The sequence below is a fragment of the Mustela nigripes genome, chromosome 6 (assembly GCF_022355385.1).
Source record: "Mustela nigripes isolate SB6536 chromosome 6, MUSNIG.SB6536, whole genome shotgun sequence".
NCBI classification, from domain to species: Eukaryota; Metazoa; Chordata; class Mammalia; order Carnivora; family Mustelidae; genus Mustela; species Mustela nigripes.
The window spans coordinates 107,468,325-107,482,753 of NC_081562.1; the positions used below are offsets into that span (position 1 = coordinate 107,468,325).

At 46.6% G+C, this 14,429-nt stretch overlaps 1 protein-coding gene across 10 annotated transcripts in view; it reads left to right on the forward strand.

Annotated features, from left to right (window-relative positions):
• The window catches only part of SLC25A18 (solute carrier family 25 member 18), a 28,325-nt gene that overhangs the window by 9,821 nt on the left and 4,075 nt on the right, over positions 1-14,429 (forward strand). For 9 of the 10 annotated variants that reach the window (XM_059403936.1, XM_059403934.1, XM_059403927.1 and 6 more), the window contains 5 exons: positions 5,284-5,414; positions 6,669-6,824; positions 7,051-7,106; positions 8,278-8,368; positions 12,802-12,920. In XM_059403936.1, the coding sequence (XP_059259919.1) occupies positions 5,395-5,414; positions 6,669-6,824; positions 7,051-7,106; positions 8,278-8,368; positions 12,802-12,920 (442 nt within the window). In that variant the 5' untranslated portion in view covers positions 5,284-5,394. The remainder of the gene's footprint in view (positions 1-5,283; positions 5,415-6,668; positions 6,825-7,050; positions 7,107-8,277; positions 8,369-12,801; positions 12,921-14,429) is intronic. The other variant, XM_059403935.1, reaches the window with a different exon arrangement.

A 14,429-nucleotide genomic window follows, 5' to 3' on the forward strand; every position in this document is an offset into this window, starting at 1 on the left:
GGAATACCCCTTCAGTTCCTAAGGTCAGGAAGGAAATGGGTCACTAATCATCAGGGTTTCAGACCCACCAGAACTCCCTGCTCTCTCTCCTGTGGTTCTGCTTTATTCACCTCTTGCTACAAAATTATCTCCCTGTTTCCCAAACCACATGACAGTAGTAAACATGACTGCCAATAGGTCCCAAGGATTGTATGTTATAGACAAAAACTTGAAAGAGGCTATACAATCTCTCTCTTTCCTAAAATATCTGTGGAGGAGACTGAATGACCTAGCTTTACTTAGGGGCCCATCCTCAGATAATCAACATTTCCCAGGAGGATATTGTCACATTTTAGAATTATGGCAGTCCCCACCAGGTGACTGGTGAGGTCTGAGAAGGGGGATTCCCGGAAATGGGGTAATGGAGACATCCAACATGTGTATCACTCCATTCTATCCTCTGATGCCTAAGGACATGCAAACACATATCTTTTCCCATCTATCCAGATTTTCTGCTTTTTTTTTTTAAGATTTTATTTTTTTATGTAATCTCTATCCCCAACTTGGGGCTTGAACTCATAACTCCAAGATCAAGAGTCACATGCTCTACGAACTGAGTCAGCCAGGCCCCCCTAAATTTCCTACTTCTAATAAGGTTCAATAATCATGTGTCAAATTATAAATGCACTTATCTTCCCAATGTGATAACTCAAAGTCATGACCAAGTACTACATCCAGAAGCAACCACAGGGTGCCTCTGTTACCCAGTTAAAGACTTCTTTTTTTAAAAAGATTTTTATTTATTTATTTATTTATTTATTTATTTATTTATTTGACACAGAAAGAGAAATCACAAGTAGACAGAGAGACAGACAGAGATAGAGGGAAAACAGGCTCCCTGCCGAGCAGAGAGCCCCAGGCGGGGCTCAATCCCAGGACTCTGGAATCAGGACTGGAGCCAAAGGCAGAGGCCCAACCCACTGAGCCACCCAGGCACCACCACCACCACCACCACCCCCGCTTTTTTTTTTTTTTTTTTTAAGATTTTATTTATTTATTTGACAGAGAGAGATCACAAGTAGGCAGAGAGGCAGGCAGAGAGAGAGGAGGAAGCAGGCTCCCTCCCGAGCAGAGAGCACGATGCGGGACTCGATTCCAGAACCCTGAGATCATGACCTGAGCTGAAGGCAGCGGCTTAACCCACTGAGCCACCCAGGCGCCCCCCTGCTTTTTTTTTTTTTTTTTTTTTAAACAGTCATTTCCCACCCTGGTCGCAGAGAGTTACAGATTTAGATCCTTAAAATTTTGTGTCCCAGTGCTTAAATAATTAGTATTTCTTCCCCAACACTCCCCAAATACTCTACTTTTCTAAACTATTTTTAAAAGAGAAGAGGGACACCTGAGTGGCTCAGGCAGTTAAGCGGTTGCCTTCGGCTCAGGTCATGATCCCAGGGTCGAGTGCCACCTTGGGCTCCCTGCTCAGGGGAAGCCTGCTTCTCCCTCTGCCTGCTGGTCCCCCTGCTTACTCGCTCTCTGACAAATAAATTAATAGAATCTAAAAAAAAAAAAAGAAGAAGGAGAAATACTATATATTGAAAGCACTCCTTAAGTGATAAAACTAGTTTAGGGACACCGGCTGGCTCAGAGGAGCCCGTGACTCTTGACCTTGGGGTGCCAAGTTTGAGCCCCACATTGGGTGAGAGATTACTAAAAAATAAATAAATAAATTCATTTTAAAATGCTAGATAATTTAATGAATATCCATTTGTTTGCTAAATTCTTCGGCAATATAGGGAGCTCCTTGATCATGGCTGCTTCAGGGTCTGGCTTTCAGGAAGAATTTCCCTTGCCAATCCAAGGATCCTTCAGGTCCCATATGAAGAGAACAGAGCCAAGGAGGGCGCCGGTGTGAGGGTGCACTGTATCACTCCGCAAGTCTATTCCCATCAGGGCTGGAACGAGGAGAACCCTAAACTCGGAGGAAGCAGGAACCTTGTTACTGTTTTCAACTATATCCCTACTGCCTAGAACTGTGACTGGCACACAGTGCGCCCTTCACAAGTATTTGTAAAATGACTAATACTTGGGCCTATGGATTGCCTTAGGGATTGAGCAAACATGGACCGTGTTGCCAAGCGTGGGGTTTTTGTGGTGAGGACTCCTTTAAAACCTTTGCTGGCTGTCAGTTTCCTCTTTGTTGACTTGGTTTGCTAATGCATTTACTGGTGCCAGAAATCTTGTCAAGGCCTAGCCTTTGAATACTAAGTCTGTTCTAAGGAACTGTGGGCCTGAGATTTCCAGTGGCCTGGCCCAGTGTTAGGCTGGGTGGGCGAGGCTGGTCCCCACTACTCACACGCTCGTCACATACCAATAGGAGTGAAGGTTGGAGACATTATCACATCCCATTATCCCACCTGCCACATGGAAAAGAAAGTGGCCCCGTGATTGGGGTGTCCCTAATTTCTCTGGCTTCTCTTAAATACCCCTGCTCCAAAAGCCAGCAAACCACAATTTATAAACTAATAATTTAGTTCTAAAAAAGGCAGGGAATTTGGCTGCAAGATTCTCAATTATTTGAGTCTCTGGTTTCAGACTGACAGGGTTTCATACTTGTCCTGTTGTTTCCTGTTCATTTTTAATGTGGCTACCTAGAATTATAACATCTCTTTCTCTCCTAACGACTTACTAAGTGTCTCAAAGACCAGTGAGTACATGTGAATTTCCTGACATTTTCCCCTAAGTACCCCAAAGCTCCAGTTCTCGGAGAACTCCAGTTCTCTGGAGCCTCCAGAGATGAAGGGGGGGCTCCTCCCCAGGCCCACCAGCCCCCTCAGTCCTGGGCCCTGCTTTCTCTCAGCTGAGCCCATGCTTTAGAGTCTGTAATTTGCAAATCTTCCCTCTCTTTGCTAGTTTTGGGGATAATTAAGTCTCTTTTGGGTGGGTGTATCAGATACACATTCTAGCAAGTTAAGCAATAATGACCTAATTGATTGACAGGACAGTTGAGTGTGTCACAGAATTCAAAGATGGGCATGTGACCAACATTTCAGGGGTGAACTGGAACCTGGGATTTGAAAACTTTTTTTTTCTTTTTAAGATTTTTTTTTTTATTATCTATTTGACAGAGAGAGATCACAAGTAGGCAGAGAGGCGGGGGGGGGGGGGGGGGGGGGGGCGGGAAGCAGGCTCCCTGCTGAGCAGAGAGCCTGATGCCTGGGATCATGACAGGAGCCGAAGGCAGAGGCTTTAACCCGTTGAGCCACCCAGGTGGCCCTGGAAACTGGGATTTGAAACGACATTAGGATGATCTCCGTCTTCTCTTTCTCTTCCAGATGTGCTTGCTACACTTTTCTGTTTCTTTCTCTGCAGATCAGCTTCCTATTTCTCAAACAGATCCAAGTTTTACCTATTCTAGGTCCACACACTGTGTTATAAAACCATTGTCCAAGTTTCTCAGACCAACAACTTAACTATTTTTGTGTCTCACAACTGGTTCATCAGGCAATCCTGGGGGCCTGGCCTTCAGCACACATCCACTATTTGTTTGAGAAAGATAGTGAGAATGAGCAGGGGCAGAGGGAGAGGGAGAAGCAGGCCCCCACACCTCCCACCCCCTGCCAAGCAGGGAAGCCAACGCAGGACTTGATCCCAGGACCCTGGGACATGACCTAAGCCTAAGGCAGCCACTTAACTGACTGAGCTACCCAGGTGCCCCAATATACAACGATAATTAAACCACTCTCCCACCCACCCCACCCCCGACCAGCAGCTGTGACCTCTTGCCTAGATTCCTGAAGTAATTTAATTAGTCTTTCCGCTTTTATCTTGGACCCTCTGCTCTCGATTCTCAACACACCCGCCAAATGGTCCTGTCAAGAGCATGTAATTTCTCTGCTCAAAACTCCCCAGTTGCAGGCGTCTGGGTGGCTCAGTGGGTTAAGCCTCTGCCTTCAGTTCCAGTCATGATCCCAGGGTCCTGGAATCGAGCCCCGCAGCCAACATCGGGCAGGGAGCCTGCTTCCCCCTCCCCACCGCCCTCTCTGCCTACTTGTGATCTCTTTCTGTCAAATAAATAAATAAAATCTTAAAACAACAATAACAACTCTCCAGTTGTTTTTCTTTTCATTTAGAATAAAGCCAAAGACCTTCTGAGGCCTTCCAGGGTCATGCTTCTACCCGTTATCTCTACGACTTTGTCTTCATTACCCACACCTTATTCACACTTCACTGGCCTTATTCACACTTTACTGGCCACCCTGCTGTTCCTTTCGGTCACCAGCCTCCCTCTGGATTTCAGGGCCTTTGCACTTGCTCTGCTCTGAGTGTTCATTCCCAGATACCTGCATGGCTCATTCTCTCACTTCCTTTGAATCTTCAAGTCACTGAATCCTTTTTTGGTCAAGCCATCAAACTCCCACCCCACTGACATTTCCTATCTTCCTTCCCTTCTAAATTTTTTTTCCTCCAGAAAAAAAACCATCTGGTTTTCTTAGGATTTATTTATTCTTATTTCATTTATTGTCTCTTTCCTCCTTTAGAATTTAAGCCCCTGAGGGACACCTGGGTGGCTCAGTCAGTTAAGCATCTGCCTTCAACTCTGGTCATGATCTCTGAGTCCTGGGATCAAGTTCCACTCCCCCCTTGCTCAATGGGGAATCTGCTTCTCCCTCTGACCCTCCCCTCTGCCTGTGCTCTCTCTCTCTCTCTCTCTCTCTCAAATGAATAAATAAAAATCTTTAAAAATAAAAAAAATAAAAAAAGAGGGGCGCCTGAGTGGCCCAGTGGGTTAAAGCCTCTGCCTTTGGCTCAGGTCATGATCCCAGGGTCCTGGGATTGAGCCCCGCATCAGGCTCTCAGCTCACCGGGGAGCCTGCCCCCCCCACTCCCGCCTGCCTCTCTGCCTACTTGTGATCTCTGTCTGTCAAATAAATAAATAAAATCTAAAAAAAATTTAAATTTAATTTAAAAAAAATCCTTCCCTCATCACCACTCCCCCAGGCTTCTTTTGGACGCCCCAGAACTCCTCTCCCTTAGTTTGGGCTGGCTGCCCTTCTCTCTCATCACCTTTCTTCTGTTCTCGATCCCCAAAGTCTAAAAGGTCTGGGAAGGAAAAGGAACAGAGCAAGTTGGCAGCATCAGTATATCAATAACGTTCTATCCCAGCACTTATGTGGGACATATATTCGTGAGGCGAATGTTGTTCTGACCACCTTGTAGAAGAGGAAGCCAGCCCACCGAGGCTTGCCAGGAAGGTGGCGCAGGCCGGTCTCCACTGACACGTGTGTTCTATCCATTCTGCTGCAGTGGGCCAGAATCAAGGGCACAGACCCCACATCTGCTTCAGCCAGCCATCTCCCGTGAGGAGCCGACTGCCTGTGTCCCGGGACCCACCAGCAGTCCTTGGCCCCCAGTAGAATGTCCACAAAGGATTTGAGGTAAACTGGACAAGCCAGCCGACTCTCTGGGCTGGGTTTCTGTGGTAACAACACATCATTCAGCTTCTCTTCCCAATGCCTGAGTCCAGGGGAGGAACAAGTGAGACTCATTTTCCCACAGTATACAAAATATGTATGTAAAATTTGTAATTGTTTGAACTGCATCTTCTCAGATTGTAAAATTTCAGTCACAATTCTATTTGTTTTCACAAAGTTGTTTGTTTGCTTATCAGGGTTCAGGTGTGAGAGAATCTGTTATCTTTTCTTACTGCTTCCAGATAATCTACCTGCAAACATTTTGCTCACAGTCCACCCCCGGCCTGAAAAATAAGAAAATATTACTAGGTTTCAAGGAGACTGAGGAAGCTTTATTTTCTATCTTCAGTCTTACAAAATTCCAGGATGAGGGGCTCACGTTATGTAAAGTGTGACTTGACTTTTGACTAGAATCATATAGTCTCAATACCTCAGCCCTGGTGATCTTGTGCTGACTAGAAGCCCTCATTGTCAAAAACGTGTTTTCTCTTATTATAAATAATAGCTGTCATTTACCAGGTGCATTAATTTACCTAATCCTCACAAAATCCCTTGAGGCCAGTTTTACAGAGGGAAAAACAAAGGATCAGAGAAGAGAGGTAACTTATTTAAGTAAACAGCATAGTGAGGATTCAAATGCTGTCCTGACTGACTGTTAAGCCTGAAATAAAATTGCAGTCTGTTGGAAAACTTCTCCACATGTGGCTCTAAAGGTGGGGACCAGAAGGAAAACAGACTCTTGGTGGAAGCTCTGAGAGCTGGCTTTGAGAGGAGCTGAGGACTTCCTGTACCCTGGTGGGGCCCTAGGGGGCAGAGTTGGCACTCTGGGCCTCCTTCCCAAAAGCCTTTGCAGCATCCTAGTTAGAGGAGCATTTCCCTGGGTGGAGTTAGGACAAGATGCCTCAGCCCTGGTGAGTGCCCCTGGAGGGGGCAGCCAGACCTCCTGGCCCCTGGGCCCTCACCTGTCTCTGTAACTGGACCTGGGCGGGCGGGGGGGGGGGGGGGGGGGGGGCCCCAGGTTGGCTGGGAGAGGTGCTGCTGTTGGGTGGGAGGCTGAGAAGGGTCTCTGGTGTGGAGCTGAGGATCCCAGAGGAGCTGCTGTTCTACCCTTTCTTCCTTCTGTTCCTGCTCTCCCGTCCTCCCCTTCTTGTCCCCCACCCCCACCTGTTCTGGTTGTGTGCCTCCCTCTGAGCTCCTGTGTCTCTCTGCCTCCTCCAGTAGTTCTGTGTCGCCCTCCTCCTCACGGCCTAGTGTCACAGCAAAACTCATCAATGGAGGTGTGGCAGGGCTTGTTGGGGTCACATGTGTGTTCCCCATCGACTTGGCCAAGACTCGGCTGCAGAACCAGCATGGAAAAGACATCTACAAAGGAATGTAGGTATTGGTGAGGGGAATGGAGTGAGTAGGGAAAGGGGGCCTCCTGGGGAGGGATATGGGGACTCATTCCTTCCAGTCTCTTTATTTAGGGAGTTCCGTGCATTGTGGAGTGGAGTGGAGTGGGGGTGTGCCCAGCAGGATTAGGGCACCTTATTAGGGGAAGGGGGCTGACAGAGCAGCTTCTAGCTCCCCACTGACTTCCTTTTCTGGCTTCTGCTTCTAGGATAGACTGCCTGATGAAAACTGCCAGGGCTGACGGCTTCTTGGGGATGTACCGAGGTGGGCTTATCATGCACCCCTGGGGGAGGCCTGGCTTGGGCCAAATGAGAACAGAGTGCACAGCCCAGGGCCCCAGACCCTGTGGCTTTAGAGAACATTTCTGCCCAGCGAGCTCTGGAGGGTGGCGGGGTGGGGGTAGGGGTGGCCTGGGCTGCCAGGTGATCCTAAGCCACATTTGCTTTTCACAAATGTTCCTTGGTGGAGACAGAGGCAGTTATGGTAAGGTTTGGGGCGGGGGTGGGGGGGTACCAGTGAGCACACTGAGGAGCCTAGGAGCCCCAGTTTCCGTCCAGGCACCATTGCTGTCTCACTGTGTGATGCTGGAAGCAAGTGGTCTCCCCGACCCCTCCGCCTCCATTCAGGGCTGTCAGGGCACCAGCTACTGAAAGCAGAAGGGGAAAAGGCTGATGGGGAAGAGATGGAAAGGATTTTGAGTTCCTAATAGGGTGTTACTGGGTACCTTTTCCCTGATACAAGCCCTTGCTGTCCCTGTCCGCTGCAGTGACCCTACCTAGGGCCGCATCACCATGATTAGGGCTTGGAAAATGGATGCAGATTTGGTGTTAAGAAGGCGCTGATATTGTAGTACCCCTAAGAAATAAAATAAAAACTGATGTGACTCAACAAAACTGCCAGTGGGACTGGGCTAGTAAAGCACACTTTATGGAAAGTGACCCTTGTTCCCTAGAACCTTATTACTGGGGCTTGATTTGGAGAGCTGTTCATTTATCATCGAAATGGGCAGCACTCTCAAGGATGAAAACAACTTCCTAATAACTGCACAGATGAGCCCATAAAGGAAACACATGTACCCAAAAGGGAAATATGGAGGGAAGAGGGTCAAAGTCAGGAGATGAAAAAAACTTTCATGTTTCTATAAAATAGACAGAGGAACCCTCTTCAACATCCTCCCCAACAAAACCCCAATTGTTCCCAGAAACCTGCCTGGCTAGGTGTGATAGTAGGTTGTCTATACGAGTGACAGACTCAGAGGATTATGACTTTTTTTTTTTTAAGTAATTTATTTTTAAGTAATCTCTACACCCAACATGGGTCTCGAACTCACAACCCTGAGATCAAGCATCACATGCTCCACTGACTGCGCCAGCCAGGCACCCCAAGATGTCTTCCCTTGGAGATGGCCTTAGCTTGTCCTTATTTTTACTTCCAGGAGCTGCAGTGAACTTAACCTTGGTCACTCCAGAGAAGGCCATCAAGCTGGCTGCCAATGACTTCTTCCGGCAGCTGCTAATGGAGGATGGGTATGGCCAGGTGGGGGGCTGTGGGGTGGAAATCCTTCACTGCATGTTTATAGTTTGGGGGGATGGTAACGGAAAGGCACATATCAGTTATCTGTTTGCTTGATGCGAGTACGTGCACACAAATGGCGGAAATTTAGTGTATGTTTTGGCAAGTGGGAAAATTAAAGGAGAGCTTGCCTGGGTGGTTCACTCAGTTCAGTTAGCTGAAGTGTCTGCCTTCAGCTCAGGTCATGATCCCAGGGTCCTGGGATCAAGCCCCACATTGGACTCCCTGCTCCATAATTCCTCTGCTTCTGCCTGCTGTTCCCCCTGTGTGCGTTCTCTTTCTCTCTCTCTCTCTGTCAAGTAAATAAATAAAATCTTTAAAAAAAAAAAAAAAAGGAAAGTGAAAGGAGAAAATGAGCTAGTGTAATTTGAAAGTTCTAGATGATAGACCATTGTAGACTATACATATATTCATCAGCTAATTGATGAACATTTTTTCCTTTTTTATTGAGCTATAACTGCAGTACAACTCTGTAAGTTTGCACCCCATACACTGTATAATCATACACTACATTATAATGTGTATACATTAAATACACTATATAATGCTTTGATAGACATAGACTGTGAAATGTTGACTACAGTAAGTTTGGATACCATCCATGACTTCCTATAGTTACCCAAAAAAGTTGGTTTTTTCCCTTAAGATGAGAACTTTTAGGATGTGTCCCTTAGCCACTGTCAAGCACACCATAGGGCTGGTTAACTACAGGTCATCTTGCTGCGTCACATCCCTGTACTTCTTAGCTCTTAACTGCAAGTTTGTGCCTATGGCGCGCCTTCACCTTCCTGTCCTCTGATAGCCACAAATCGGATCTCTTTTTTTTTCTGAGTTTGAATTTTTAAAAATGTATTTATTTATTGAAAGAGAGAGAGAGAACAAGTGGGGAGAGGGACAGAGGGAGGACAAGCAGCCTCCCTGCTGAATGGGGAGCCCAATGTGGGGCTTGATCCCAGGACCCTGAAGACATGACCCGAGCCAAAGTCAGAGGCTCAACCAACTTTTTTTTAGATTCCACACATCAGAGAGACCACTCAGTATTTGTTTTTCTGTATCTGACTTATTTCATTTAGCATAATGTCCTTGAAGTCCATCCATGTCTCAAATGGCAGCTTTGCCTTTTAATACTGTATTGTATATACAGTAATTGTATATACAATAGAGTATATACAATACAATATAGTAATACAGTAATACTGTATTGTATATACACTGCATTTTCTGTATCCATCTGTCCACAAACACACAGGTTTTTTCCAAATCTTGGCTGTTGTGAATGGTACTGCAGCGGACGTGGGAGTGCAGCTAGCTCGCCAATGCAGTGATTCATAGTGATGCATCTACCTGGCAGATGTATACCCAGAAATGAAATCACTGAGCAATTCTGTTTGTAATTTTTTGAGGAACCACCATACTGTTTCCCATAGTGGCTCTACCAGCTTGCATTCCCACTGACAGTGCACAGGCTTCCCCTATGCCATATCCTTGCCAGCAGTTATCTTTTTTTTTTTTTTTTTTTTAAGCCCTGGTCCGGTATTTTAAAAAAAGGCAGCGGGGCGCCTGGGTGGCTCAGATGGTTAAGCATCTGCCTTTCCCTCGGGTCATGATCTCCTTATCCTGGGATCGAGCCCTGCATCGGGCTCCCTCCCTGCTCAGCAGAGAGTCTGCTTCTCCCTCTCCCTCTGCCTCTTCCACTGCTTAGGCTTTCTATCTCTCTGTCTCCCTCTCAAATGAATAAATAAAATCTTAAAATTAATTAACCAATTAAATCAGTCAGTCAGTCCTGGCCCTCCCAGGGTACCTGGGTGTTTCAGCTAAGTGTCTGCCTCCAGCTCAGGTCATGACTCCCAGGTTCTGGGATTGAGCCCCAAGTCATCATGCTTCCTGCTGGGCAGGGAATCTGCTTCTCCCTCTGCCCTTTCCCCTGGCTTGTGTACACTCTCTCTCTCAAATGAATAAAAACCTTTAAAAAAAAAATTCCTGGGCCAGATGGCTTCCCAGGGGAATTCTACCAGACATTTATTTTTTTAAAGATTTTATTTGAGAGAGTGAAAGCGAAAGATCACACAGGCACCCAGGCGCCCCCCCCCCTTTTTAAAGATGTGTTTGTTTATTTGAGAGAGAGAGAGACAGCAGTGTGTAGGGAAGAGACAGAGAGGGAAAGAGATACTCTTCAGCAGACTCCCAAGTGACCGTGAGATCATGAACTGAGCCGAAATCAAGAATCAGGTACTTCAAAAACTGCGCTACCCAGGTGCCCCTTATCATATGTCTTTTTGATGTTAGCTATTCTTTTTTTTTTTTTTTTTTAAAGATTTCATTTATTCACTTGACAGAGAGAGATCACAAGTAGATGGAGAGGCAGGTAGAGAGAGAGGAAGGGAAGCAGGCTCCCTGCTGAGCAGAGAGCCCGATGCAGGACTCGATCCCAGGACCCTGAGATCATGACCTGAGCCGAAGGCAGCGGCTTAACCCACTGAGCCACCCAGGCGCCCTTGATGTTAGCTATTCTAACAGGTGTGAGGTCATACCTCATTGTGGTTTTGATGTGCATTTCCCTGACCATTGGTGATGTTGAGCATCTTTTTATATACCTGTTGGACAGTTGAATATTTTTCTAATTTTTTAACGATTATTTATTTTTATTTTTTTATTATCGAGTTGCATGAGTTCTTTATATATTTGGGTATTATCCCCCTGTCCGATATGTGATGTACAAGTATTTTTTTCCCATTCCATAGGCTGTCTTTTCATTTTGTTGATGGTTTCCTTCACTCTGCATGAGCTCCCAAGGGTTGAAGTGGCTGCGCTAGTCTGTTTTTGTTCGTGTTCTTGTGCTTTAGGTGACCCACATTAATGAGCTTTCCCCTGTGTTTTCTTCTAGGAGTTTTATGATTTCAGGTCTTACATTAAGCCTTTAATTCATTTTGAGTTAATTTTGGTGAGTGGTGTAAGAGAGAGGTCCAGTTTCATTCTTTTATGTGAGAGTATCTGATTTTTGTCAACACAATCTATTGAGAATGTCATTTCTCACCGGAGTACTCTTGGCTCCCTTGGCCACTGGATATGCAAGACTGTATTTCTGGGGTTTCAGTTCTTTTTTTTTTTTTTTTTTTAAAGATTTTATTTATTTATTTGACAGAGAGAGATCACAGGTAGGTAGAGAGACTGGCAGAGAGAGAGAGAGAGCGGGAAGCAGGCTCCCTGCTGAGCAGAAAGCCCCATGTGGGACTCGATCCCAGGACCCTGAGATCATGACCTGAGCCGAAGGCAGCGGCTTAACCCACTGAGCCACCCAGGCGCCCCTTTCAGTTCTTTTTTAAATTTAATTTAATTTTATTTATTCATTTGACAGACGGAGATCACAAGTAGGCAGAGAAGCAGGCAAAGAGAGAGGAGGAAGCAGGCTCCCTGACGAACAGAGAGCCTGATGCAGGGCTCGATCCCAGAACCCTGGGATCATGACCTGAGCCGAAGGAAGAGGCTTTAAACCCACTAAGCCACCCAGGCGCCCCTGGGTTTTCAGTTCCGTTCCATTGATGTATGTGTCTGTTATTATGCTGATGAATTTTTTAAAATGAACCCCCAGGGCTTGGGTGGCTCAGTGGGTTAAAGTCTCTGCCCTCAGCTCAGGTCATGGTCCTGGGGTCTTGGGATCGAGCCCTGCGTCGGGCTCTCTGCTCAGCTGGGAGCCTGCTTCCTCCTCTCTCTCTCTCTGCCTGCCTCTCAGCCTGCTTGTGATCTCTGTCCGTCAAATGAATACATTTTTTTTTTAATGTTTTAAAAATCTTTAAAAATGAATCCCCAGGGGCACCTGAGTGGCTCAGTGGGTTAAAGCCTCTGCCTTTGGCTCAGGTCATGATCCCGGGGTCCTGGGATCGAGCCCCGCATCGGGCTCTCTGCTCAGCAGGGAGCCTGCTTCCTCCTCTCTCTCTGCCTGCCTCTCTGCCTACTTGTGATCTCTGTCTGTCAAATAAATAAATAAAATCTTTAAAAAAAAAATTTTTTTAAAAATGAACCCCTAAACACTTTCTAGTACTATCTACTATCTAGTACTTTCTAGTACTATCACCACTATCCTGGTGATATTGTTTCAGGGACTGGGGACAATCATATCCGTGCAATGGGTAGTTTCAGTGCACTCATTTCAACCTCTGTGCAGGTGCTACCTCCCTGGCAGCCCATTTTAAATTTAGTTTCATGTTTTAAGGAGACTGTCTTCAAGGACCAGGTGATGATTTACCCAGCTGGGTGAGTGGCAGCTGATCAGAACAAGGCTGAGTACCACGCACAGAAAATCTCATCTACCGAGGGTCTCGGGCAGATGGGCCAGGATGGGTGGCCGGGCTGGCCTGTCACTGAAGGAGCCTGACTCATGGTCCCACAGGATGCAGCGGAATCTGAAGATGGAGATGCTAGCTGGATGCGGAGCTGGAATATGCCAGGTGGTGGTTACCTGTCCCATGGAAATGCTCAAGATTCAGCTGCAAGATGCTGGGCGCTTGGGTGAGGCCTATCCCGATTTCACGTGGGATTAGCAAAGGGCTGTGATCAGAATAGATTTCCCCACATTCTGCACTCACTGGCTAGACTGTGTGATTCAATCAGCTTTCCAGGTCAGTAGAAGTCCTTTTTTTTTTTTTTTTTTTAAGATTTAAAAATTTTTTTAAGTAACGTGGAGCTCAAATTCATAACACTGAGATCATCAAGAGTTGCGTGCTCTACTAACTGTCCTGCCCAGGTGCCCCTAGAAGTCTTTAGTTAATGGCTACCATTCTAGATTTCAACACTTCTAATTCTAAAGATTTTATTTATTTATCTGACAGAGACCACAAGTAGGCAGAGAGGCAGAGAGAGGGGAAAGCAGGCTCCCTGTTGAGCAGAGAGCCCAAGGCGAGACTCGATCCCAGGACCCTGAGATCATGACCTGAGCAGAAGGCAGATGCTTAACCCACTAAGCCACCCAGGCGCCCCTCAACACTTCTAATTCTAAAACAAACACTAGAACTGAGAAACTTGGTTCAGAAGGTAACCTAATACCTCTTATCAGATCACCATGACCTTTAGGCTTGACTTCCTAAAGATTTTAAGAAGGATCAACAGCCTGATCACAAATACTTCAGTCAGTAGTCCTCATGTTTTGCTCTATTATATTATGCTATAGAAGCTGCTCTTTGCTGGGAAGGCATCAGAAGGAACAAGAGAACCATTCCTATTCTTTCGTTTTCTTGGAAGTGAATTTTGTCCCTTTCCAAGATCCTGGTCCTCTCAAAAATACCAAGTAGTGTAAGTAAGTACCAAAGCATAGATTAAGAACCAGGGGTCGCTGTCCAGCGGAGGAAAGGCCATGCACAGTGGGGCAGGATGGAGGGCTTCTCCTCGGGGTGAACCCCCGTGCCTGGATTAAAGAAGGGGGCATGTGAGCTGCACAGTGTAGCACCTGGTAAGGCCCTCAATAAATGTGGGTGCCCTTCCCCTTCTCAAACCCACTGTGCACACATGCTGTGCTGGATCCAACCAGCTTTCTAGGTTGGAGCAGACTAGCCTGAAGCTCATGAAACTGCAGCAAGAATAAAGTTTAGGTGCTGGAAAGCCCATGTTTTGATCTACAAAGAGGAAAAGCTCTGAAACTCTCAGTTTTCAACTTGGATGAGAGTGTCAGTTTTCCAAACCACTTCAAGAGAAGGGAAGGACAGGCTAGGAGTGAACGGACAACAGGGAACATCAGGCTCACCAATGAACCTCCTCCTTCAGGCTCCTTGTCTGAGCCTGCACCCGGCTCGCTGCCCTGGGAGCTGAAGTGCAGAGAGTGGTGCCTCAGTGTGAGGTGTCACCTGCTGGCTGTCAGACGAAACTAGGGCCGGAAACCGATTCCTTGGAGCAAGGGCGCAGAGTCTAGACAAAGCTGCTCCAACGGCAGAATTAAGAAAACAAATGGTCACACAATTTCAGCGCATTGAATCCTTGTGGTCACGGGTGGGACTCACCCACGGCTGAAATGCTGTACTTGCAATG